General features: G+C 34.9%; 3 protein-coding genes, 1 long non-coding RNA gene and 1 other non-coding gene across 8 annotated transcripts; 1 reads left to right on the top strand and 4 right to left on the bottom strand.

The window, feature by feature from the left end:
* LOC109351659 (serine/threonine-protein phosphatase 6 regulatory subunit 3-like) lies at positions 2,542-12,612 on the bottom strand. The gene is made up of 19 exons (XM_019593199.1): positions 12,498-12,612; positions 11,857-11,960; positions 11,457-11,543; positions 11,291-11,366; positions 11,116-11,190; positions 10,953-11,006; positions 9,591-9,650; positions 9,384-9,500; positions 8,184-8,278; positions 7,865-8,073; positions 7,401-7,498; positions 7,088-7,191; positions 6,805-6,970; positions 6,384-6,506; positions 5,793-5,875; positions 5,359-5,500; positions 5,212-5,241; positions 4,846-4,916; positions 2,542-3,661 (listed from the first exon to the last, which is right to left on the bottom strand). Exons 1-19 carry the CDS (start codon positions 12,534-12,536, stop codon positions 2,842-2,844), a joined length of 2,553 nt encoding a protein of 850 aa, XP_019448744.1. The 5' UTR covers positions 12,537-12,612; the 3' UTR covers positions 2,542-2,841.
* LOC109351661 lies at positions 8,565-9,315 on the bottom strand. Its single transcript, XR_002108255.1, has 2 exons — positions 9,272-9,315; positions 8,565-8,853 (listed from the first exon to the last, which is right to left on the bottom strand). It is a non-coding gene; the product is annotated as an uncharacterized LOC109351661 (long non-coding RNA).
* Positions 14,771-18,005, top strand: LOC109352393 (CASP-like protein 5A2). 3 transcript variants are annotated; one of them, XM_019594366.1, is made up of 4 exons: positions 14,771-14,929; positions 15,208-15,475; positions 16,474-16,606; positions 17,651-18,005. In XM_019594366.1, exons 2-4 carry the CDS (start codon positions 15,258-15,260, stop codon positions 17,840-17,842), a joined length of 543 nt encoding a protein of 180 aa, XP_019449911.1. In that variant the 5' UTR covers positions 14,771-14,929; positions 15,208-15,257; the 3' UTR covers positions 17,843-18,005. The 3 variants fall into 3 exon arrangements, with proteins under 3 accessions (XP_019449911.1, XP_019449913.1, XP_019449910.1); XM_019594368.1 differs by having other exon boundaries at positions 15,179-15,475; XM_019594365.1 differs by having other exon boundaries at positions 15,211-15,475; positions 17,651-18,003.
* TRNAK-CUU lies at positions 17,989-18,061 on the bottom strand. Its single transcript has one exon. It is a non-coding gene; the product is annotated as a tRNA-Lys (tRNA).
* LOC109351657 (homeobox-leucine zipper protein REVOLUTA-like) lies at positions 19,342-26,486 on the bottom strand. 2 transcript variants are annotated; one of them, XM_019593195.1, is made up of 18 exons: positions 25,731-26,486; positions 25,435-25,594; positions 24,986-25,071; positions 24,802-24,892; positions 24,553-24,648; positions 24,314-24,427; positions 24,152-24,235; positions 23,837-23,992; positions 23,682-23,756; positions 23,180-23,286; positions 22,865-23,048; positions 22,314-22,502; positions 21,969-22,049; positions 20,847-20,981; positions 20,439-20,752; positions 20,104-20,209; positions 19,812-19,964; positions 19,342-19,721 (listed from the first exon to the last, which is right to left on the bottom strand). In XM_019593195.1, exons 1-18 carry the CDS (start codon positions 25,979-25,981, stop codon positions 19,572-19,574), a joined length of 2,532 nt encoding a protein of 843 aa, XP_019448740.1. In that variant the 5' UTR covers positions 25,982-26,486; the 3' UTR covers positions 19,342-19,571. The 2 variants fall into 2 exon arrangements, with proteins under 2 accessions (XP_019448740.1, XP_019448741.1); XM_019593196.1 differs by having other exon boundaries at positions 19,812-19,961; positions 25,731-26,485.

Below are 27,932 nucleotides of genomic sequence, written 5' to 3'. Positions count from 1 at the left end.
ATATTTTAAATGAGGGTACTATATATAACGGCACGCAAGGAACGAGAGTTCAAAGTGCAAACACTACCCACTTCACGTACCATCATCATCATTCTTGATTACTATATAGCATGCCATCTTTGGATCACTAATTTGATCTTCACAAACTTTGATCTCTGCAAAACCATGATCAGTAATAACTCTGCTATACTTGTCCATACCTAGATAGTCAATTGCGGATATCGGAACATAGCGGGCGAACCCAAAAACACTATAGCGGGATAGTGGGATGACTGCTATTACATCCAAAAATAATATACCAAAGAACATAAAAATATAAGTAATTCATTAAAATATCAGAAAAGGTAAGGGGCAGAGGGGAAGGGGAGAGGGAAAAGGGGCAGAGGGGAAAGGGGAGAGGATTTCATGTATTCTACTGCAGAAAGAGAAAAAGAGAGAGAAGGGGGGAAGGGGCAGAGGGGAAAGGGGAGAACATGAAGTTTCACAGTAGAAGAGAGAAGAGGGAGGGGTAAATTACCCAAAACCTAAAAAAAACCTTGTCATGTATTAAAAAATAAGGGCAAAAAGGATTTTTTCCTCTTTAAAAACTAGGGTTCCATACAGCCTTGTTGCCACGTATTAAAAACTGCTTAGATGTAACAATGCTACTGAGTTAGTAACTGTGGATCATCAAACTGGTCTACCACAACGTTGCTCCAAATTCTGAAAATTTTCATTATTCTTATTAATCCTTAAGTAAATGAATATTTATTTCCTTATTGTTTTTGTATTATTATTAAATGGCAAATTGGGCCTGCGATTTTGCTGTTAAGGGGATAAGAATGAGGTGACTCATTTCCCAAAATGACAACACTAGGTGATCTTTCCCAAGCAACTGTAATTAAATTGTTGGTTATTATATTAAGTTCTATGTAACATTTTCTACATAAATTTACTTAAAACTTAAGCTGGGCATTGATACTCCAAACTATCTATTCTCATCATAAACCAATAACAACTTAATTTTCAAAAGGGGTTTAAATGATAACCTTCTTATCTAATTAGAACATGTTATTATTACATACCATAAAACGTTACATAGAACTTAATATCAGTGAAACGTGTTTATGAAGAAGCGCGTGAAAAACGCAAGTAACAGTGTACTTCGTTGTTTGGAAGGTAGCACATGCCACAGGCTATTCATTCTAGGTGTAACCCCAACATTGAATTTTATAACTTCGGCCTCATACATATTCAGATTCAACCAAAATCCTACAAAGCGGAAGCATCAATCCTACTGTCTTAGAAATTCATGCGATTATAGTCCTAGACTGGAGTTACTTGTTCAAACATATTACTAAAGAACTAGTATTGGAATGTGTGTTAAGGTAGTGTTGCACCCCAAAACCATATTTATTAAATTAACTGGGTGGAAGTTATCATACTTAGGCATGGATTTCAAACTCCATATTTTAAATGAGGGTACTATATATAACGGCACGCAAGGAACGAGAGTTCAAAGTGCAAACACTACCCACTTCACGTACCATCATCATCATTCTTGATTACTATATAGCATGCCATCTTTGGATCACTAATTTGATCTTCACAAACTTTGATCTCTGCAAAACCATGATCAGTAATAACTCTGCTATACTTGTCCATACCTAGATAGTCAATTGCGGATATCGGAACATAGCGGGCGAACCCAAAAACACTATAGCGGGATAGTGGGATGACTGCTATTACATCCAAAAATAATATACCAAAGAACATAAAAATATAAGTAATTCATTAAAATATCAGAAAAGGTAAGGGGCAGAGGGGAAGGGGAGAGGGAAAAGGGGCAGAGGGGAAAGGGGAGAGGATTTCATGTATTCTACTGCAGAAAGAGAAAAAGAGAGAGAAGGGGGGAAGGGGCAGAGGGGAAAGGGGAGAACATGAAGTTTCACAGTAGAAGAGAGAAGAGGGAGGGGTAAATTACCCAAAACCTAAAAAAAACCTTGTCATGTATTAAAAAATAAGGGCAAAAAGGATTTTTTCCTCTTTAAAAACTAGGGTTCCATACAGCCTTGTTGCCACGTATTAAAAACAATAAGGGCAAAAGGGGCATTTCCCCTTTAAAAATTAGGGTTCCATTGCATAACCTTGTTGGAGCGGGTTCTGACCCACAATTTGGCCTGGGAGGTCACTGCTTTCTGACCTGCAACAGGCGCAACGACCATCCGTGCTGCTACACTCCCCTCCGTCACGGTGGAGGGCCAGCAACCACCGCTATCCCACTCCGTCGCGGTGGAGGGCCAGCAACCACCACAACGCCACTATCCCAGTGCGATAGCACGCTATTGACTACTTAGGTCCATAATCATCATTTAATTTTTTGAAGTTCACATTCATATTTCTACAAACTATGCCCACATTTAAGATTTTTTTTATACAACATTATGCACGTGTATCCTTGATGAACAATCTGAGCTGTTTACTATGACTCATTTCTCAACACTTGTTATGATAAGACAGATTAACCAACCTGATAAGTTCTAGGATCCAGAAAGACAGGCATGAGCATAGCTAACTTCAATAAGAGCCACATACGTAACAAATGCAAACTAACATAGCGTGGAGAAAAACCCAGAATTAATATTCAAAACGAAGGAATTCCCCTAAATCACTAGGAAGAGGCAAAACTTCAAATTAGTAAAGCAATCTTAATATCTAATAAGAAGCAGAAACAGAACATAACTGAAACAAAAATATACTGTACATTAATTTGTAGCATACCCTTCACGAACCGAAAATGGGGTCCACGGGTTAGTCCAAATGTGCATATAAACTACGTAAGCAAGATTTAGGTCCATATCATCAGTCCAGAACAGCAACCTCTTGATCAACCCTCCAATAATTTGTATCATTGAACTCCATTCCAGGACTGCCGTCTTCCGAACTTTCCTTTTCTGGTACTTTTGGGGCTATGTTTCTTTTCAATGGTCCGGCTTCTCCAACTATCCCTTCTTTAAGAGCCTGTTCCATCGCCTTCTCAGTACCTTCTAATTCTACACCAACAAATCCAACATCCTCTTCAAATAATGAGGGTACTGGTACCGACCTTTGACTTGAATCACCGTCCCCTTCAATCGAATCACTAATAGTCGGCAATCCATTAGAGGGTATGGATGCCCCATTTGAAGGAGAGCTCAGATTAGGGCTGCCTGCTTTAAGATTACGAGACAAATTACTAGCGGACTCATCATGATCCAAAAAGGGATTCAAGCTTGAGCCATCAACTTGTATATTTGATGGTTCACCATATGCCACCCAATCAGGTGAAGGCCCATCCCCAAACAAGGCCACATTGTCTGGTGCATCAAACCCGAAAAATCCCACATCATGTGAAGCACTTGCCTTTTCACTTTCAAATTCTATACCACCTCCATTCATGGAATTGTTAGCGGTTAATCCACTCAACAAGTTTGTGCTTTGGCTAGATATACCATTCACATTCTTGTCGGTCAATTCTTCTATCTCCCCAACCACTACCCCGTTGTCATTAATGACACCAGTTGCAGCTCCATTCATGTTTATGCCATCCATCATCTCTGGGGAAGATATGTTGTCCCTAGGTGCATCACCAATTATATCATCATCTTGGAATGCAAACCAGTTGGAATTTGTAAACAGATTACTGCATAAAAGAAATGATGCTTAATTACACCAACTGTTTAACTGATGAATGGAATAGGACAACCAAAGCTTGGCCATCAATTTAGATAGCCATCTACCAAAGAGTAGGGGAAAATCACAAAGCAATGGGCCTTAACCAAGTTGTCAGGTTGAAGATAAGGGGAGCACGTCTATTATCCCAAAAAGTGTATCATTCCATGTGTCACTTGCTGTGATTGGTTGAAAAAAATGTATTAAGTAAAAATTCAATAATTAAGTATTTTTCTAGTCAATCATTGCAAGTGGCACACTTTTTGGGACATCAAATGTGCTCCCGAAGATAAGTAACTAGAAGTGATGGCTTAATACCCATAAACACTATAAAGCAAAAGAATCAAACACAACCATGTAAATCCAGCATTAAGTAGGCATTAAAATAGTTAAAAAATGAAATTTTCAAATAAACTTGTGAGTAAGGCAAAATAAAATATTAAAACTAAATATAAAACATGGACATTTTTACATAATTGATCACTTCAGCTAAAGCATCACCCATGTCTTTCCTTTTGTCTATCTTTAAAAGTGTACATCTAACAAATCAAAAAAATATATCTGATCAATATATTCATATTATATATGCGGCAGTAATTTCCAGAACATGGTCCAAACTGCTATCCAATTTTATGAGTTCACACCACGAAGCACAAAACAAAAACTGAGAAATAGTTTCAGAGGTCAAGAAAACGAAAAAGCACATAACAAGTGGATCAATTATTGCTGCAGACTGTTACAATAACAGTAAAGAAAACAGATCTGTCAGAAATGACAAAATCCCTTGACATTGGATCATCTGTAGGAATTTCAGAGTAAAGAATGGTGGTAGAATATGGCTATAAGCTCTTTCTTCCATATCCATATTTAATTCTACCATGGTTGCATTCAAAGAGTATTTCTCTCTCTAGTCTGTGACTAACTGACTACATATTACACTACTCTATCGTCTATACATTAAAGGAAAAACAGATACAACATGGAAGATACACAGAAACCTGGAAAGATATATGTTGATTACAGTAGTAGGATACTAAACAATGCATACATGTATGTATGAATGGAGTCATAACAAGTGAGTTGTTTATTAGTTGCAGACAGGATCAGATTCATCCTAACATAGTTACCAGCTACAAGGGCAAAATAAATACTCACCTCCCTTGATCATCACTGAGTCTAAGGGATGAAATGACTACTTCAGCAGAATCATCATCGAAGTAGACATCCTGCACTTGAAACACGTATAAACTTGCTATCAAATTTGTTAACAAAAATTCAAAACTACATGTTCAGTTGATGTTTACGACAAATTGATTGCCTCACTTGGAAACGGGCACTACGAAAGTAAAGCAATAAATGCTTAAATAGTAAACCTAAAAATTTTGCTTCAAATCTGTATAAATGGCAGGGCAATAATGAGCATGACATAGTCACCCAATATCCAAATGAGACAGATTTCAAAAAACCAGAGTTGTTCTCAAATTCCATGAAAGGAACCAAATAAACTTCTAAAAATATTACCTCTTCATCTCGATCCATACTGTCATGTGTCTGCAATAAAGACCATCAAATCATTACCCCAGCATTAAGGTGGCAGTGCCAATCCCAAAAGGTAAATATGGGAAACCAAATAAAAATAAAGAGAGGGGTGAACAAACAAATACAAACCTCTTCATTATCCTCGTTGCCATAAATTTTGTATCCAAAAGCCTGGCTCAAATTATTTGCTAAAGCTGTGACATCGTAGTCTCTGTCATGAAGGTCATCATCATCACTATCCCTCATTCTATCTTGTAATGCAGTTGGACGTCTGCATGTAAACAAGGGAAAATAAGAGACCAATCAAAATGATTAAAGACATGCACCATCCACTCCCCGATATTTTTAGTTTCACGGACAGAAAATCAAGCCAACCCAGCTCAAGATGACCACACTTGCTGTCACAAAGCTACCCAATGAAAATGTTGCCATGCCTTATAAATACAACATTCGTATAACAAAATTAACAGAAAAGGGGCAATATGCCAAACAAAAAGACCTAGTCCCTCCAAGTGACGTTTCTGCAAGACATTTAGAGTTGGATAAAGGAAATTGGAGCTTACCCACAAGCCCAACTGTGAACGTTCTCAATCACATTACGCTCCTGAAGAATCGTAGCTTGCCATTCATTCCACTCACTATTTTCCTGACAATTTTAAGCAAATCAAAGTGTAGTATTTAAAGCAAGTTCATAATAATATTAATTCAAGAAAAGCTTAACTCATTGTTATAGGTATAGGGGCTCTATTCACCATCAAGGAAAAGAAAGTCTCAGGAAAACAGGTCAACCATGATAAGTTTTTACTATTCACATAGACAAACATACAAGACAAAGGCAGTGCTTTATAAGAAAACCATGCTCTGGGAACTAAAGTCTAAACATTCTTGACGCCATTGTTATCTAAACAGATAATAAAAGTGAATGAAGCACATCATGGAGTCGTATCCTCAATGCCCAAAGAAAATGGACTTCGATAGGAAGACTGCAAACATGAGACACCAAAGCTTCGAACACGAGTTTTTAAGCAAATTTGTCAAGGATATAAATTCAACACATATGTCACAGCTCTTTAAGACACTTATCAGAGTAAAAGTTTCATATACTACTTACTGGGAAAATCATGCACACTGCCTAGAAGTTATACACAACTAACCTGAAGACATTCCAGAATGTGGCTTTGGTTATGAGCCAAGTGAACAAGTTTATTAACAATTTGAGTGATATGTCCAATGTTTCCTGCCCGTGGCACCCGTTTTCTAGCAGCAGCTACAGTTGGCTGCAAGATCACTCAAGTTCAATTAAAAGACATTCATATACACTTAACGGTAGTATGGAGATAAATAATTCCCTGAATACAGTAGATATAATTGAGCTCATGTACGATGTTTCTTTCTTTTCCCTTTCAAGTCAGTAAAACATGGATTTTAAAATCAAGATAACTGGATTCTCACATACTATATAAATTTCACATGTTTCCCTTCATCATCGTTTTAAGAGTTTTACATTTGTTACACAAAAATATACACAGCTGAAAAGGTAATTACAAACACATGATCACCCATCTACCAGTTTACCTGATTGCTTTCAGAAGAAAGAAGACAATTCTTATCTGCTTGGAGAAACTTCCCAATTAAATCACACTCTCGAAGAATATGACTAGCAATGGCATCCATTTTGCTCTCTAAACATGACAATAGGATACTTTCTACATGATGGTGCAATGCGTTATTGTATGGGTACCTGTATTAGTATATAATGTGTTACCAGAAGAGATAAGAAATATCTACACATGATTCATCAGGGTTTATCTACACATTCTACCACAACTCTGCCAAATTGAAAATTAAAATTGCATACTCAAAGAAAAGATCGATGACTCGTCGAATGGTCCCAGAGTTAACCAATTCTTTTTCTGCCACTTCATTTCCAGTTTTTATAAGTGCTGCAATGAACTCCACAATCTGAAATAAATTGCAATTTGGTCAAAGAAAGAAAATGTATTCGAAGATGGCATTAGATTTATAGACTTATAAGAATATAAGATTTTGGTATTCTGGAAATAAACGGTTAGGATTATCTATTGAACAAAAATTCAACCTTGTCAGATATGAAGTAGTTATGAAGGGGGCAGCAATACATATCAAAGCAATGATTAAATACAGCAACTAACCTTTAATCGATGCCTTCCAAGTGGAGGTCTTAATTCACCATATGTTGTAGGCAATACCTTTTCATCAGATGACACATCCAAAAGCACAATCAACTCACCTGCAGAGAAGAAATGCATTCTTGCTCATTTGATAAGGCTGCAAATTTTGTATCGCACAAAAGAAACGAGTGGATGTCTGATTCTTTAAAGCTCCCCATATAGGAGTCTAAGATACACAACTTAGCACATAACTCTTACAAAAGGCAATCCGTGGCACAAGGGAAAGAAAATCTTATCATTCATCAAAATCAGAATGATTATGCATTACAAAAATTGAAAAATCTTGACCTTTTCGAGACTACTCTTAATTTACTCATCTCGTTTTGTATCCCATGTCATTTTAATATGTAGTATAACAAAACGGAAAATCATCAGATGGAGCATTAAACTCTTGCTTACATGGGAATAGCACAATCTATACTTACCAAGTTTAGGGAGCATTGCACCAATAGTATCAGGATTTACCGGAATTGGGGGCTCATACATGTTTTGACTTCGATATGAATGAAGAAATGAAGATGAAACCGCTGATCTTTTGGGATCCAACATAGAAATACACACCGAAAGTGAGTTCACAAGTGTGGACTTAGAATGTGAATCTTCCAATGCATAACCCAAAATTTTTGCAACAAAACTGCATGGTGCCAAAAATTTACTAATTAATTTACTGGTAACCAATATACTGGTGTACTTAAAAAATTAGAAACTTCAATTTACTAATTAAGAAAGCCTTGCAGTACAAACCTTGGACTTGAAAGTTTAATTGCTAGAGTAGATGATGCAACCCTGGTTATTGTACATAATGTCTCAGCTACATTGGCATGAACTTCAGGATGACTCTGATTCAAAAGGAAAAGTAACAGTTATCAGATAATTTATAACAAAACACGCCACAGCAAAGAGACCATGGTTGTCAAACTCGAAGTCTGAGTCCAGATAAGGAAATCGAGCTGCCTAGCTTAAAACTCATTTACTAATATGGGTGGACTCCTACAAAGTTGCTCAAACTCATGAGTTTAAGGGCAAGTTCATGATTTTGCTTCAGAATGTGAATTTTAGGCTCATAAGATCAGAAAGGATCACATCTTATGCTGCTATTGAATTCACTTCTTTTGCTGTTTTGTCAGTTAATAAGGATGGTTTCTCTTCTCATCTAGGGTTCAATTCACCCACAGCCATTTACTTCTCGTCAAGCCCGCATGATGCACTGTTACAACTTACCACCTGTGAGTGGGTTGCAATGTTTGCTGCATGGCTGACCAATAACTGATGCAACTTTACAGACAAAGGCAATTGCACACTAAAAAAAGGGAGCGAGGAGTTCAATTTGGGAACTCAGGTTAATTCAGTTTATTTACTTCGGTATATTTACTCTTCACAGAATGAGATTTTTAATTTGGTAATTGTATTTTTACTGTATGATATTGGTTTGTGTAATCTACCTATGTGAGATATGATCCCCACAATGGGATATATCTGAGCCATCTATGATGAACACAGTACTGAATTGATATCTGGTTCTTTTTTGGACAACTTTTTACTCTGTTCCACTCTCTGTTTTATAAAATAAAAGGTTGTTAATGGCTATTTTTGGCTCTATCCTTTTTTAACATTACGGACTTAAAATTTCATCTTTACCTGTGGATTTAATTTATGCTACCATGCTGCTACTTCTTTTTTCCTAATTATGGAATTGGAATCTCAAATATTACTTATGGTTACAATACGAGACCGTGTTTGGGTAAATCCACAGGTAAACACTGAGATGTTTAGCTTCAAGAATATCCTATGATCACCTACCAACCGATGAATAAACTAGCCTCCGACAAAACATGGTGAACACTGACATATTTAGCTTACAGCTAGGTGCATACACAACATACAGGTAATGGCAAAACATGGCCAAAAGGACTATAAAAGCAAGAACATTGATGCATCACTTACAGATGGACTTAATTTATCAACAATCATCTCTAGAAGGTTGCTCTCAGCCAACCATTGCATCACATCTATAAAATTAGGATATACATGGTCATCAGCGCCTACTAATCGAACCAAAACCTGTGCAAAGAACACATCTCAGAACTCATTCTGGCATACCATCAAGATCTCAATAATATCATAAGTCATAACTACAAGATAGTTGTTTACCTCCATAATGGATGTAATTCCTATCAAATCTACCAGTTGCCGAAAAACATACTGATGGACCTGTAAAAAGTTTGACAGCATGAATAACAGATTATTTCAGAAGGAACATGGCATCCCAAATAGCTTAATTGCAAAATAGACTGAAAACTGTTTCCCATGAAGGTACTAAGAAAAAACGGAAAAGGTTGTATACTCAGTAATGCTTTGTTGTCTCCTTAAATTTAAAATAGCAAATTCCACAATAGTCAACCTCGGATAGCAACATGAAGCAGCCACAATATCGAAGATCGTAGGGACAACATACATATTTTCTAATACACCTAATAGATCCTCAATATTTAAAAATTACTCAAGACCAGAGATGCATTCATCGTTAACACTTCAAACTTATACATTAAAAGATACAAAAGGAGTAAGGACCAGGACAAAAGTATGGAAAAGACTGAAAAGTGCAAAACACAGGAATGTAGAGGCTGAAACAGAGTTGGGGAGTAAGTGCTGGGAAATTGCCAAAACAGATCCAGAAAGTGGGATCGGCAACATGCATCAAATAGCTACATAACGCTCTATAGATCATGTCTAGCAAACCATTGACATATAAATCCTAAATGATCTTTTACTATAGCTTTTCTTAGTCTCCCTCTACCTCTAGCAATTGGGTTATCCTCCACCAGATCTACTCTCCTTGTTGAGCTTCTACAAGTTTTCTTTGCACATGCCCAAACCACCTAAGGTGGAATACTATCTTTTCTAGAATAGCAGTTACCCAAACTTTCTCTATAACTCATTATTCACAACCCTAACTTCTCTGGTGCATCTACTCATGCAGTGCAACATTCTCATCTTTGCTACATCGAGTTTCTTCTCTTGTTTGTTTTTTACTATCCAACATTCCGGCTAAAAACATTGCAGGTCTAATAATGGTGCAGTGAAGAAAAACTTAACCTTGAGTGGCAATTTTTATCACACATGACACTCAAAGCATTCCTTCATTTCACCAACCCTGCTTAAATTCCCTAAGGTAGGCACCTCCCTCTAAGTGACAGCAAAATTGAAACTTCCGTAGTTTGAGGAAAATTACGGAGTCCGGCAATTTAAGTGAGGGAAAATGGAAGTTTTAACAGCTCAAGTCAGGGTAGGAAAGGATTTCCATTTAAAAATAAATACAAAAAAAGAGATTTAAATCTCTGAAAAAGTGAAGCGGCCATGACGCCCCACTATTTGTTGGCCACAAGCCCAATTCTTGTGCCTCAAAAAACATAACATGACAGAGGCTTATATAGCAGGCAGCTGTTGCGATACTCCATGAGCTATTGACTACCTCGTCAAAATTCTACTATAGAAGCACATTGATTTACTTACTTGAACATAGTTCATAAGTGGCACTGTCTTCCGCATCAGTAGGCAAACAACAACCTGCAAAATAGAGTACAAATTAGTGGAGAGTAAATGGTTTTAACATAATCATATAGATAGTTTTAAAAATGCCCTGAAAAGTGAATTTCCAACATTATCAGGCATATACCTTGCTAAAGTACCCAGCTAGTAAGGAACTATGAGATCGGTCAGGCTCCAAGAAGGAAAATAACAAGTTCATGAGCTGCAACAAGAAGATTGGTAAGTGGAAATAAATACAAGCAAAGCCTTACTATACGAATTCAAACAAAAATCAAATTGTGTCTACAAGTTGATGTATAAACCTCTTCTTCATCCACCAAAGTCTTCAAAATAACATCAATTTCACATGTAAAGATCTCACAGGAAATGAATGGAAACCTAAGTTATACACCAAAATATTAGATGATGCAATGGGGGAAAGGTTGAAATGATGAATTATGAAGTTCTTTTTCTATCATAACAGCATACTTGAAGACTCGTTTGTGTTCAGCATCTTCTGGTGGTTCTTCAATAATGTAGCGTAGCAATTGCTCAACCTGAGCTCTATCTCTCAGACTGAAAGTTATAAAACATCACAATAGCAAACAATTATTAGTTACAGTCTGTTGAATCATCATTGCATGTAGAGCTTGTGCTGTATGCAAATAGTGTAATTACACTTACTTCCACTTGTTGCCAAGTAAAAGGCAGATACAGAAAACATGCAGAAGAACAATAATAACAGCCAATCTTATTTCACACTAGGAAGGGATAGCTACATGGATCAATTGACATCATTGGACTCTACCAAAAACCAAGAAAAGGCACAAGACATAAAGAGAAAAATGTTCTTGAAAGTTGCATTAATTCAAAGTGATCAGAAACATACAAGTTGATAAGACGGCCATTCAACGCTTTGCATTCTTGGATTATTTCCTCTTCATCAAGAAGCTCTTCCAAGGTAAAGTTCTCGTTGTCTAATATCGCCTCAACCTGTAGCATAACAGTCACACAAAATAAGAGGGCGAGGGGGGAAAGGTTCGCCAAAGCTTTAATCATCTGAGGCTAAGATTCTTGAATCAAGATTTCATTTTAAATATTTGAGCGACCACTACAAGGCCTTTGATTATAAAAATACACTTTAAATATGTAACATTACAAGAGAGCAAAGAAAGAATTATAATCTTCATTAGTAAAGCAAGTTTCTTGCAAATTGCCTATAACATACATGAAAAGAAACACTTTCAAAGATTCATTTATTAAATTCTTTCTTTCTTTTCCATAAATTTGAGTTTATTTGCTTTCAGTAAATCTGACGGGAATTCCGATTGCTCAGTAAGTATGCCGAAATTAAATCTTGCCAAAAGAGCATCAAATGTTAAAAACAGATATCACCCTTCCTAACATATTAGGGCATGTCTATGAGTTGCAATAATCATAATTCACAAAAAAAAATGAAGAATTAAAACAGCAGTGACAATAATGAAAGAGAAGTTTAAACATAGCAGAAAGCGGAGATAGAGAACTAACGGGCGAGGAAGCGGAGAGAGAGGCAAGCTTCCAAAACATGTCGGAGAAGAAGAAAGTGGACGGATCTGTGAATCGAAGGTAGCGAATCTGAGCGAAGTTAATCGAAGAAGATGAAATAGAAGAAGTGAGAGTTAGGTACAGTGAAGAACCTAAACCCTAATTTGGAGAAGCGAGAGAGCGAGAGAGCGAGAGAGAGAGAGAAAGAGAGAGAGAGTAAAAACTACAATGGTACTAGGAACAATAGAAGGGCCGCGATAGAGAGTAGAGTACAAGGAATATATGTACTCACACTCCTCAAATGCCACACCCTACACAAATTATGCACATGGATATCTATATTCTTGTTTATGTAGATATTTATTTTCGGATGTCTTTATACCTTACTTTTATATTTTTGGATTAGTATTTATGTCTTTATTATATGGTCTGTATACCATACATTATTTAAGTATTTTAATATACGTATTCATTTTTTTTGAATAAAAAACAATATAATGCATATGTAATAATAGTAAGTGACAATAGTTGACAAAAGAAAGGTATTAAACGATGTTAAGAATGACATGCAACCTGGATAACAAAATAGTGCCCTGTTTTTGTGCTCACCGCACCATCTCATTCTATTGGTATTGAAATAAAATAGAAATGGTGTGATCAACAATTTATTAATCAATAAAGTGAAATAAAACAATATACGATAAAAAATATATTTTCTATTAATAATGGTCATAATAAAAAATACATGTATGGACACTATTAAAGAACTTATATGTCATCAACAATTTTTTGTTATAAAAATGGATTTGTAAATCTTCTACTTTTAAATTTCTCAAATCGAAAGCTAAAAATCATTCCAATTCACATAATATGTTGTTGAATCCTACAATCAAGTATTGAAGTGGGGTCAATAATTGTGTTGGTGGATCCACACAAATTTCATGCAACAATTACATGTATACAAATATCTTGTATCCTCAAGATATTTTTCAGTAGTCATACATCCGTTTGTAAATTTGGATTTTGAGGGAAATAAAATGTTTGAGAATTATAAAATACTTTATTAATAAAATATTTTTGAAATGTTATTTTTAGCTTTTTTATTATTTAAAACTTAATTGATAAAATATACTCAACATTATTTAAAGATACTAATATTCCACATGATACTCTTTAGGAAATAATCATCATTTCTTCAAAGTGATCACGATCTTAAAAGAATTACAATGAATATTTGAGAGTTATAAAATACTGAAAAAATATTAATAAAATACTTTTAAAATGTTCTTTTTAGTTTTTTCCAATTTAAAACTCAGTTGATAAACGAATCCTAAATAATTCAGTAGTTAACACTTGACTAAAGCACATTGACATTATATTTTTGTAAAATATACTCAACATTATTTGAAGATATTAGTATTCCACATGATACTCTTTGGGAAATAATCATCATTTCTTCAAAGTAGATCATGGTCTTAAAAGAATTACAATGAATGTTTAAGAGTTATAAAATACTGAAAAATATTAATAAAAATCTTTTAAAATGTTCTTTTTAGTTTTTTCCAATTTAAAACTCAATTGATAAATGAATCCTAAAGAATTCAGTGGCTAACACTTAACTAAAGCACATTGACATGATAGTTTTATAAAATATACTCAATATTATTTGAAGATATTAGTATTCCACATTATACTCTTTAAGAAATAACCATCCTTTCTTCAAAGTAGATCACAATCTTAAAAGAATTACAATGACTATTTGAGAGTTATAAAATACTGAAAAAATATTAATAAAATTCTTTTAAAATGTTCTTTTTAGTTTTTTCCTATTTAAAACTCAATTGATAAACTAATTCTAAAGAATTAAGTGGCTAACACTTGACTAAAGTATTCCACATTACTCTTTGGGAAATAATAATCATTTCTATCAAAGTAGCTACAATGCATTAATAGTAATTCTTTGGATTCTTAATAAAAAATAATATTAATAAATGATTAATCAACAATATAATAATAAAATAAAACAAAACATCAAAGGTAAAGTATTTCGATATCAATTAATGGGTATTGGTTCAAGTTATACATATTTAATTTTCATTAAGTAAGGTTCCGATTTAAGTCTTATAGATAAAAAATACTCACTAAAATAATTAGTCTTATATACATGTAGATATTTTCGACTGTAACAGATTGTATCATATGAGAGGATACAAAACCCAAAAAAAGTACCACAATATCCCTAAATATTAATCTGTCTTGAATCTGGAAAAACTTGTTCACCAACCCAAGACAAATACTAGCTGAGGCCAAAACACACACCATTCAACAATTGCAGCAAACTCACTCTCATCTCCTTTCCTTCGATCTTATTTCATTTCCCTTTACTCACCCACAGATCTCGAATAAATCACACTTCTCTTCAATTCTTCTACCGGGTATTTCTCTATCTTCTCTTCTCTTGAAAGAAGCAGGGAAAGTGATCTCAATCACGGTTTCATTTTTTTCAGATTCTGGATTTTCAGTTTAAAGTTTCAATCTTTTAAGGAAATTCTTTAATGGGCATTCACCCTCCACCCAAAAAATATATCTAATAAAATACAACAAAGTCAACATCTTAATTACTTTTATTCACAATTTCTATATCCAATTTTGTTTTAGATCATAACCAATAAGTATTAATTCAGTTGATCAACGAGTTCTTATTTTGTTGAAGAAGAAATTTGGATGGTTTCTGAGAGATGAATTGAAGTGTGGGTTGGAGAAATGAACGTGAGCCATGCTTCGGTTCACCCAGTTGTAGAAGCTGCAAATAATGAACAAAACGGTGTCGTTCCAATTCCCAGGGTGAGGATGAAGGATATTCAAGGCATGCCCGGTACAGTTGGTGGATTATCTTTGCGTGTTTCTCAGTTTATTTTTGCTGCTGCAGCTATCTCTATAATGGTCTCTACTAATGATTTTCCTTCTGTCACTGCTTTTCGGTAATCAATCTTTTTTCTTCTTCTTTCTAATATGGAAATAGTAAATTGCTTATTCTTTTAATTTGTTTGTGATTGTTTGAAACTTGTCCTAAGGGTGAAGAAGGATTTTTGGTTTTATTCAACAACAAAAAATGGTGAAGAATTATTAAAATTTGGGTTTCCAAAATAGCGGTTTTTGTCTATAGGATACTTGAAAATGCAGCATTGTTTTATTCAGTTAAATTTTCATAAAAAATATCCTAGACATGGTAATGTATATAATTGGCATTGCTGGATCTGGATCCGGATCAATGGTAGAGTTGAGGATGTGCTACTGACACAGGATTTGAAATTTAAGCTTGTTCTTGAGGGGGTCTGAGTGTGTTGCTGCATGAAAATTGATCAATTAGTTTATCATTAATTTCTCTTTTATTAGGTGCATCAAATTTAGTGCTATAATAAATGATGATTTGGAGGATTATTTTTCAAGTAATTGATGATATTCATATTACTCTTTTGTGCCAAAATGGAGCTATTGTACCAAATAAGCGACTATCCAACATTTTTTAGTTTATCTTAAGAGTATGAACGAACTCACACTGCTTGACTACACTAAAATGTTTCAACAATCTTGAAAATTATCTTAACTGATTAGATATATCAATTCTGTTGTTTTCACTCTTAGATCTTAAAATTTTAAGGACTAAGAAGTCTTAGCATTTTGTTAACATCTACTTAATCTGATGAGAAGACAAAACATAGCTTTCTTAGTTTAGTTCTTATGTTACTAGGGTTGAGATGTAAACACTTTGTCCATAGACATGATTTACCTTAGAAAATTATGACTTCATTTGATTCATATAGTCAAGCTCACTCAACGAGAAATGCTTGATTGTTGTTCTTGTATTGTTTAAACATGTCATATTAGAACATCTTTTGACTTTTCTTCTTTTCCACTCCCACCCTTTTGTTGATGAAACACTGGCATTACATAAAATCCCTGTCTTCTCTTCTCTCAGTTACCTTGTTGCGGCTGCCGGCTTGCAAACTCTGTGGAGCTTTTTATCGGCTATTATTGACATATACGCCCTCTTAGTAAGGCGATCTTTGCAGAACTCTCGAGTCGTTCGTTTGTTTGCAATTGGTGATGGGGTGAGATCTCTAGTCAGACTCAACAAAATTTTCCTATATATTTATTTTCGTTAATATTTTTGTGAGTGATATGTGATATGTTCCATTTTCAGTTCCTAAAAGCATGATATGATCAAATAAAGTGGGGGCCTTCACATAATCCATTTAGCTAAACTCACATAGGTTCTTAGTAATTAATAGTATTTTTCTATTTGCAAAAAAAAAAAAATTGTCTCGAGAAAAATGCTAGAAAGATTTTGTTATTGGTACATAATTCATTGACAGATGAGTAGATCATTTTAAATGGGCTTAACATATGATAAAAATGAATTAAGATCCTCTCCAATATCATATGAACATGGTGACATAGATAAATTGTATTCAAAATAAACATAGAAGTTACAAAATCACTCATTTTCCTCGCACTCCATTACTCGAGAGTCCAGTAAAGAGGATCTCAACTCGATAAAACATATGATATATATTTTCTTATATAGCTAAAAATCACTTAACACTATGTTAGGGGCCACCTCAGGTCATCATCAGCAGACTGAAACAAAAGTTTGGAAAGTGTATTCCTTTAGGAGTAAGGCAACTTAGTACTCAGGAGCCAGAATAACACAGTTTGAAGTTTGAACCGACAGCAGAACCGACAGTTGTTGAGTTAGTTGGAACTTACAGAACTATCCATAGTTTTGTTACAATTTTGGAATGAAAAATAATAGTCACTATTTCCCGATATTTTTACAATTTTGAAGAGCGGTTTGTCATGTGCAGCACACTTATCAGAACTTTCACTAACTGACTATGATGTTTTATTAATCTATTGAATAACCTGATAAGCATTATGCATACACTTCAGTCAGAAAACCAGTTGGACATGTTTCTTGGTACTCATTAATAGTAACACTTAACAACCTGAAATGTGATTCCACAGTTTTTTATCCATTATCAACAAGTTATTTATAACTGTTTCAAGTTTCATAATTTAGATTTGTGTAGCTTATACTTTTATAAATTGTCACCTTTGAATGGTGTAGTGGTAATGTGATATCTTCCATGCAGGTGACTTCAACCCTTACATTTGCAGCTGCATGTGCATCAGCAGGAATAACAGTACTTATTGATAATGATCTTGAGAGTTGTGGACAAAACCACTGTGTGCAGTTTGAAACAGCTACAGGGATGGCTTTTCTTTGTTGGTTCACCACACTTCCATCATTTCTACTCAACTTCTGGTCATTGGCATCTCCATAATTCAAAACAGTGACATTCACAAACATTTTGTGTGTTAGATGAAGCTTGGAATCATGTCTTAGAAATTTTGAAACAAAGAGAGTTCTGGTGATTCAAAGTTCTGGTTTTGATTTGTTTAATTTTGAAAAAAACATACTTAGAGGCAACGCCCACCGTGGGGCTCGAACCCACGACCACAAGGTTAAGAGCCTTGCGCTCTACCAACTGAGCTAGACGGGCAATTGATATACTTCTAATATGTATCGTTAACGAATTAAAAAACAGTATTTATAAGTATCAACTAATTTCCTCCCATGATCTTTCGGATGGATATCTGCTGTCACAAAACAATATAACATTTCATGTGTCACTTGTGATTAGTCAGAAAAATAATTATTTATTAAAATTTTAATTTCAATATATTTTTCATCCAATCACAAACAATAACACATGGAGTAACACACTTTGTGGAAAAACATATATGTCTTTCTATTTGAAGAAAAGTGGTGTAAGGGCATACATAGGACTACGTTTATAAAATTATACTGTTCTGACCAATTTTAATTACTATTTTACTATATTTAAAGTAATTTGCTTCCACGAACATTTTATTATGAAGAAAGGTGGGGCTATATTTACACTTGTAATAAATTTTAAAGATCAAAGTGCCTTCATATACCATTTCTCTTCATTTTAACCAATTTTCATCATTATGGTACTATATTGTTATTGAAACCAAAATGGAATGAGGAAGAGTGCCCTTTACATTTTTATTGTTAATCAACAAGAAACAAGTTATTTCTAACTTTTTATTATGAACAAAAGTAGTATTGGGGCATAGGGCTACATTTTCATTTTTTTTTTCGAGTAAAAAAAATTATATTAAACTGAGCACAAGGGATGTCTATCCAATACAAAAAAACGATCAACTAGACTACATTTACGTTTTTAATATAATTTAAAAGCAATGTTCTGCATATACCCTTTCTCTTCATCTTACCAATAATCTTTATTATTTTGACATCATTTATAATGATATTAGCTGAAATGAAAAATTATTTGTTTGAAAGAAAAAAAACCAAAAAAGTCTCTTGAAAATAAAGGAGGAAAATGAAATTTTATATGAATTAAATGAACAAAATACCAATAAAACCACATTGTGTGCTCTTGTAACTATCTTCCGTAAATTCCCATCCTTTTAGTGACAAGCCTGTCTTTTCGATTCTCCTAAACGTTATTTTGGTGTATCATTATTATTACAAAGCTTGCAAATATATAATATGGATAATGCTATTCACACCACAAATTATATATCACTTATTATTATTGCACATAATAATAAGAGTTTAAAATATGCACAGACAAAGTTTTTTACATCACCAGTGTATCATCAATCATTGATTTGATTTGTATTACTTTTGTTTGAGAGTTAATGATGGTTAATAAATCAATGGTGAATAATTTGTTGACAGTGTAAAAAACACTTACATTGTCAGTGTATACATATTAAATCATAATAATAAAGACATAGTAAATAATTAGTCTTCACATGTGTCATTCATGTCTCAACTTCAATCTAACACTAAATAATTTACAACATCAACTCAACTTGGTCTATGCACTAAACAAGAAATAAATTAAATCTAATTAGATGCATACCTGATCTAATAGTACTTTAACAAAAATTCCACATCCTTTTGACCCCTTTTACTTCTATGTTCAAGAGTGGTGCATTCATTTAATTGGATTTTCATACAAATGACCAATTTATGAAAGAGAAAGCCAAGCAATGAACAGTGTTATCTTCTGCATTAAGCACTTTCCATGCTATTGCTTGCTCATATGAAACATGCCGCCCCATCGTCGACATGCAGATCCCAGCTGGCAAATAAGCAAACCCCTGATGGAACAAATAAATGTTATCTCAAAAGTTTGATCATGGTAAAAATAATATACGCGTTGTAAATGTGATTAACTTGTCGAACATTACCTGCTCCATTAACTTGGCAAAGCCTGCATACAATGTTTTGCGTCCAGACTCGTCAAATATTTTATCGAGCGTGATGTCCTGTAAAGCTACGAGGCTTGTTTCCAGCATGTCAAGTCCAGCTTGATTTGCAAAGATGAACAAAGGCAGCAACTGCTATACCGGATATAAGATAACATAAACCTCACATGGTATAGGTTAAAGTAAAAGGGCCATAACATTAAAGCTTCCAAATCCCATTATGGAAAAGGGATCAGTTTTCGCTTTGTGAAATGTAATGAAATTAAAATGATACCTTCACTGAACAGCACAAAATGGCATCCTGATGATGCCAAAGATGTTTCGGCATCAAGTCACCAACAAGAGAATCTGATCTAAGTAAGTCAGTTCCCAAATGATAACTAATTTCGGAAAGAGAGACATGTTAGACATTTGTTGAAAAAATATATCAAATAGAAAGCTTGATCAGATAGTAACATGAATAATTTAATACTAATAATAGCATGATAGGAAAAATCACATCGTGACATGAACTTAAAATAATTCACAATCTACTCAAGTGTCGTCATGACAGTCAAAGCAGTATGCTTTATTAACTGTCAGACGGTTAGAAATATTAAGCAGACTTGCCTATAACTCAGACAGATCCACTGAGCTAGTGTTAGAGCTTCTGGAGAACCATGAGAAAGTTTTGCTCCAACGCCCGGGCTTATACCCGATGGAGATATAGCCATGGCAACCCTCTGCACAGAGGAAATTACACTCCGGACATATTGGCGAGCCATGATAGCAACATTATCTTGCAAACTTCTGTCGAAAGGAAACTGGAAGGCGATAGTCAACACTGATCGAGTGTTTTGACTAGATGCATCTGCACCATGAACTGTCATTGGGACCACTTCAAGACCAGATGTCAAATCCAGAGTCTCAACTTTTTTATCACCCTGAAAGACAGAAACATAGCAACATTCAGTAACAATGAAAAAGTGATAAAATAGCTCACCAGAGAAGTTAAGTTCAGAAAACAAAACACGTAACTTGTTTTGAAGCCAATGGAATAATGCGAAATCCAGAAGCCACCAATGGAGCATCATCAAGGAACATTTCATCAATTGGAGCAAATATGAGCTCAGAACAAGCCCCAATAGCATTCTCATCGACTCCACTACATATCTGCAAAATGACACCAAAAAAACATCTTAGTAATTGTCTATATTTATCATATTCTTTCAAGCATAAACTAGTACAATGAACTATATCATAGAGATTCGACAAAGTTTTACATCGTTTGTCAACTACCTAACACAACCTTCACCTTTTATCCGAGCTTAGGCTGGGTATGTATAGCATCAAGCCCACACATGCAGCTTTACAACAATGAACTATAAATGAAGTGAATCCATGGAAGGCAGAAATATGCTAAAAAACCCCTTCTATACGCACAAATATAATACAAAGTTAGCAAGGATTTCAAGTCTCACTTTAGAACTTAACTGAAGCTGTAATGTAAAAGTCTGAATCTAATGACAAGCTCTCTCCTTATAGTTTTGTTTATCGAGAGTATGAACCAGGTAGGCACTCCTGCTAGACCACTTTGGAATTATGAGTAAGAGGTAGAATTGGTTATAACAAATATTGCCTACCTAACAAGGAGCATGGGTAAGCAAGGAGTAAGACTTAAAATATAGAAAAATTGAGAAGGTGGGGAGCATAGAGGTATAACAGAATTTTGAAGTGCTTGGGGTGACTTAGGCAAAGGGGCAGAGTAGTATCTAGCTTAATTACTCTTTTGTTTTCAATTTTGCCACTACTATTTTTCTCTACTTCCATCACTGTATTTTGAGCATTGCTCTACACTTTTTCCTACTATACCAATGTGAATACCAGGATCCATCAGAACCTTACAAGATAATACATGGGTGGGGTGGCTACATGGATCAAATGACAACAACAACCAAGCCTTTATCTTACTATGTGGGGTGGCTACATGGATAGAACGATGCCATAATGCTCTATCATAAATCATGTTCATTGACAAAGCACCCTTACAAAAACAATGTGAACTAAGATAGTACACCCACATTTGATCTGAATCAGATTATCATGTAAAAAGATTTGAGTATAGAAAACTTTAAAATTTCAACAAGACTCGGGCGGCACCTGTAAGAGATGAATGTCCCTAGAAACAAAAGTGTCCTCTTCAGCAAGAGAGTGGCCTTCAAGTCGAATAACTTCAAGCATCTGAAATGAAAACACAAGTTTATCAGGAATGTCGGAAGAAAATACAATTGTCTAAAGTGATAGGGCTAAAGCTGCTGTTGACATCAATCCATTGGCTACCAAAGCATGCACATAAAGGTTTACCAAACTAGGTCCAAAACAAATATGCATGAGATAAAAGACAAATAACTCAAGGAGATGCTAGCCAAAATCTCTGACGGGTCTCTTAACACAGTGAAGACATTTTGATCTGGCTTGTGTCTGCGCAAGAAAATGCGAAAATACCTCTTCATGTTCAATGGTATGGCCAAGGGGCATGATTATTTGATTGCCAGTAAATCTAGTAGGCCTCATTCCTGGATACGCATAAGTGTCAGCTTTCAGTGATGCGGCAGCATAAGCATCAACATTAAAATCAGCCCACTCTGAGCGATGCTCCCTCAGAAAGCGAATCAAAACTGCAGGAGAGACATTCTGCAAGTAAAGCAGTATAACGACTAGTCATGACATTTCAAAATGTAAACATTGGCCATTTATAATTTTAAAAACAATTTATCCATTTCAGTCCAGGATCAAGTTCCAAATTAATGAGCATGTAAAAGAAATCATGTAGTAAACAGTTTTTCAGAGATCAAACTTATCAATGGCCAGTTTTACTTGTAAAAAGATGCCTTGTGATGCAAAGTTGTAAACAACACGTTTTGATGCAAGTTACAAGAAACGAAAGCAGCAGCTACAAAGGTTTATTGCATAAATGTCTTTCTCATCTTTCAATGCATAAAAATTAACATTTAAAGACAACAGTACTAAAAATATAATGTCATTGGCAGACTCACTTGGAGCAGCATAGAAGCTTTTGCACAGAGAACTCCTCCAAGGAATGCACTGGAACTTGCTGAATTTGAGATGCCATTCAAATTCTTGGCTGAATTAACTGCAATAATTACATCCTCAGCACCATCACAATTCACTATAGTCCATCCATCATCATTGAATCCATTTACAGCATCATTGAAGCCTCTGCAAGTGAAATGCATCATATTTCAGTAAAAAACAACTACAATGGATTGCAGATGATATGCTAAAAACCAGCAACCTAGAACTGCTGGCTGAAACAGCCTTTGAGGAAACAAATTATTTAAGGTGTCTACCTGCTTAACCTTTGGCTGAAAGTTCGCAGAACAGCTGGCTGCCTACCCAATCCATATACCACTTCGCCACTTGTTTCTTGAGCTATTTGCCTAATATACCGAAGTGCCTATTACAAAATCCACCACATCAAAACTAAACTTGGAGGAAAGCAAGGGGACATGGAAAACACAGGAAATGAATATGGACCAGAAAGCAAGTGAAGTACTTATTGAACTTGAAATAAAGATGAAAAAACAGAATAAAGAAACAAGAATAGATTTGGAGGCATCTATCAAAAGATTTTGTTAGAATATTTCAATAGATTTTAATGCAAGAACCTTACTTTAGTGGCAACTTCTAGGGGATATATTTACGGCACAGTCTAACATATGTATGCAGAGACTAAGACTCATAATCAAATGATATGAAACAGGTAGTGCTAAAAAGGTTGTGATTCAGTTGGCACATTGTTCACGATAATAACATTAGTCAAATGATATGAATTAACATTTGTGAACTTACTGCAATTGTCATTTTCTGAGCTATCACTTTTGATGATTCATAGAGTGGTCGCAACACTTCTGGTGCACTCTGTGCCTAGTAGAAAACAACAAGTTAATTATAGTATATTAGTAGAAGTGCAAAATATACATTAGCTCAATGTTAAGAAGTCAAACCTCAAGATTTAGGTGGTCCACAATGTGGATAATTGACCCTGCACCCTCACACGGTCGAATCAAGTAGCCACTAGGGAGCATTTCAGCCCTCACAAACTGAGCAGCGGCAGCTGGATTAGGGCCAGTGCCAGTACCAGACAGTGACCTCTCGCAAACCTTCAAAAGTGGAATCAGAAAGCATGTAAGTTTCAAATTACATTTAATCATCTTCTGTTAACATATGATTTAAAGAAAGGACGACAAGGTGCCATTTTATATATTGATTATATAATATATATGACTATAGTTATGCTTTAGACAACATAATATACTGACCACGAGACTGCCATTTTCCAAAGTTGTAGTGTATCTCAGAGTCCAGAAATCCCGGGAAGGAGCCAGAGTTGTTGGAGCATATGTCTGTAGCAGTTTCCAAGGTTACTACCAGGGATGAATAAAACAACCAAGAGCTGTAAAAATTTATATTTGAATATTAACCTGTGTGTAAACAAGTTCAATGGTCCCTCCATTTCCAGCAGGGAAACTTGTGAAAACTTCTAGGCTCCGACATTCCCGAAACCAAGATAGACGATCTTTTAGGATCTCCACAATCTATTCAATAAGTTTGGGATCAAGATTGAAAATTCAAACAGCTTATCAACATTAGCTTGCATATCAAGAAATGACCAAAAATTGCAAAGCATACTTTTACTTCATATTTAGAAAGGAGAATTTACCTTCATAGGTTCTAAACTAACAAGACCGCAGGCTCTAGCTGCCACTCCACCGCAACTTTGTGAAATAGCAAAGATCCCAACAGAATCCGGACCAGGCTGACAAGATTTTTTTAATATAAGAAAATGGTAAAGATGACGACACATTCAAATCAGCAAACTATCATGATAAAATTCACAACAATAATCTCTTGGAAGCCACACTCACTAATTTATTCGTTAATTTTACTGCAGGAAACACAAAAAACAAACCTTCATCCCAGGCATCTGGACCCAATCGACAGCCGTTCCTGTAGCCTTGGAAAGGAACTTTGTCAAGGTCTCCTGTGCAATTGATAGGAGTCTGCAAGGATCATGATGGAAAATGAATTAGCGAAAGATTAATTGGTTAAAACAGCAGAAAGCAAGTTAATTTCACCATAAGCCTCCAAATTACCCAGCAGGGTTATTAGCATCTCTCATAGAATGCTGAGTAGTGGTAACCACTGAATCAGAACTAGCATCTGCAGTTGCTGCTGGTGTCTGCGAGGATAAGAAAAAGACAGTTCAAACAACCAAATGAAAGGTATGATCACATGTTTATATAAAAGATAAAAGATACAATGCAATTGCCATTTATATCAACTTAAGGCCTTAACCATGACTTGAACATTTCACATATAATTTTTGTGCAACGGTAAGGTTGCTGCCTAGTGACCATAAGGTCACAGATTGAAATGTTGGAAACAGTCTCTCCGCTTGCGGGAGTAAGGTTTGTACATATATCCTCACGGACCCCACTAGGTGGGAGCATAGTGCAGTGGGCTGCCCTAACATGGTATGATATTAACAATTAGACAAAGAAACCAATTTGAGAGAACCATGTGCAATTGTTCATACACTTACAGTATGCAATTGCTGCCTCATAAAACCATTCTCACACACAAGCTGTGACACCTGTTTCTGCAACCGGTCATTCTCCTCCATCAACAACTTGTTCATTGCTGAAAGCTTCCGGTTCACAGTCTGAAGCCGTGAAGCTTCTTTTCTTTGCTTCTCTCTACACCTATTGAAACAAAAAAAACACATATAACGCTAAACCCCACATACAAATCAATCTAACTGCTGATTCCACAATCAAAATTAGAACAAAAAAGATGCAATCTTTTAAGGCCTAAAACAGAATCTTGATTTGGGTTTACCTTCTATTCTGGAACCAAACCTTGATTTGCTTTGGATCAATATTAGAAAGAATGGGGCAGTCTCTGATTAACTGTTGCCTCCTTAGGGAGCTAGGTTTGGGACACTCAGCATAAACTCTTTCCAAAGCTTCAACTTGTTCAGAAGTGTACCTTACATACTTCCCAGAAATTGAATCAAGGTGCTTGTCAATGCTACCACTGTTGTTGTTGTTGCTGCTATTCTCTCTATGATGAGCCACAGCCATAGCCATGCTTCTTCCCCCCTCCAACACAAAATCACAATCGGAGGTAGAAGAAAAAGACTATTGGTGGTAGTAAAGTTTGTAACTTTCCATGGAAAAACTGAGAGAAAGAGGTTGATAAAGAGGACTAGTATAAGTAACTGTTGGAACTTGATACGGAAGGTGAAAAGTGAAAATGGGGTGTGGAATAACAGAGACAAAAGGGTGTCTAGTAACTATACAAAGAAACCAAACAAGACTAAGAAGAAAAAAAACACTTTTTTTTCTGAAAAACAATATGCTCCACCGAATGGGTCAAAATACTAAAGAAGAAACTGTGTCTGCTCTAGTTTCTCATCATGAAAGACAAGACATGAGAGAGAAGACCCATTTGTCAGAGTGATCTATGTGAGTAGAGAGGAAAAGAGGTTTCAAGAAGGAAGAAGAGACATGGGAGAAACCTTAATCATGTTAAGAGGGTGAAGAAAGAAATAAAGAAAGTGAAGTGAGTGAGGGAAGAAGAAACAGAAGGAGAGTGATGCAAGAGAAGAACACAGATATCGAGAAACATGGCAGTGACTTACTATGTATATTTCTTTATTATTTTCGACGCATTTACGTTATTGTCCCTATTCTTGCTTTTTAATTCACACTTCTAGATTTGGGATGGAGATTGGTTATCTCAAGATATATGATTAGTTTGAGATATCATTGGGAATAGATGATTATTATCCCTAGATTTCTAGGTTGTCTCACACTAATATTCCGACCAAAGTTACAAGATCTAAAATTTAAATAAAAGATCAGATCGATTCACTCTTTTTTCTTTAGCTCTCAAATTTTTGTGGAGAAAACTAAATTGGCCTACCTTTTGTTTATTTAATTTACAATTTGTGGTATTTTACCACAAATAAGTGTAATATTGATGCACCGACAGTATAAAGAATTATGCACAATCAGTACATCATTTACCCTTCATTTGGATTACTTTTTGTGAAAAGTCAAACATAATTGAAAATGAATGGTAGATAATGGAGTAACAGTGTAAAAAACTTTTACATTGTCGGTATATACATTTTTTTCTCCATAAGATAGTTAACATCACTCTTCAAAAAAAAATCTGCAACACCTTGCAAAACAGTAATCTTATATCCCTTCAAATCCAAATCATTTGTTATGCACATTAAAAAGGTCAACATTTTAAAAATGACAACAATATAGAAAAGACCCTAAAGAAGGACGGTGAAATGAAAAAACATCACATAATCATGTACATGTTTGTCTAAGAGAATCTAGTGGTTAGACCACACAAAAACAAAACAACAAATATGAATTCCAAAAGTCCTTTGAAAATGTAAAAATGACAGAAACATAAAATTTTGAGGTATCTACATAGTTAAACAGGTAAGAAAACCGAAGTTAAAAAAAAAAAGATTTTCCAATCTGATGGTAACGACTTTATGTTAATTTCATACCAAGCGTGACAATGAGAAGAGAGAAGGATATATGCATTGTTTATACAATGTCATTGTATTATCTACCATTGATATTTAATTATTGTTGACTTTTCAAAAAAATAATTCAAATGAATAATGGATAATAAAATATATGTGTATAAATCTTTACACCGTCAATGCATTGATTTTAAACTTTATTCATAAATACAAATGTAGAAAGTAGGAAGCAAAAGGTTAAAAGAAGTTGACTTCCAACATGGGGAGAAAGCCTATCATGCTTCATAATGTGTATCTCCCTTGGCTCTAGAGCACAAATGAACTAAATACTCAACAAAACTACACCCAGATTAATAATTAGTCCTCTAAATAAATTATGTTACAATATCAACTCAATTTTAATACATAGTTGATAAAGCAAGTTTAATGTGGTTATAATAAATCAATTTATAATGAGCTGAATTGTAAATATAAATTGTGATAAGTTAGTTTGATTTGGTCAACTCAGACAAAACCTGAATAAGAAA

The sequence above is a fragment of the Lupinus angustifolius genome, chromosome LG07, assembly GCF_001865875.1.
Source record: "Lupinus angustifolius cultivar Tanjil chromosome LG07, LupAngTanjil_v1.0, whole genome shotgun sequence".
Lineage (NCBI taxonomy): Eukaryota > Viridiplantae > Streptophyta > Magnoliopsida > Fabales > Fabaceae > Lupinus > Lupinus angustifolius.
The sequence above is the reverse complement of the archived record's forward strand: the minus strand, read 5'-3'. Positions and strand labels throughout refer to the sequence as shown.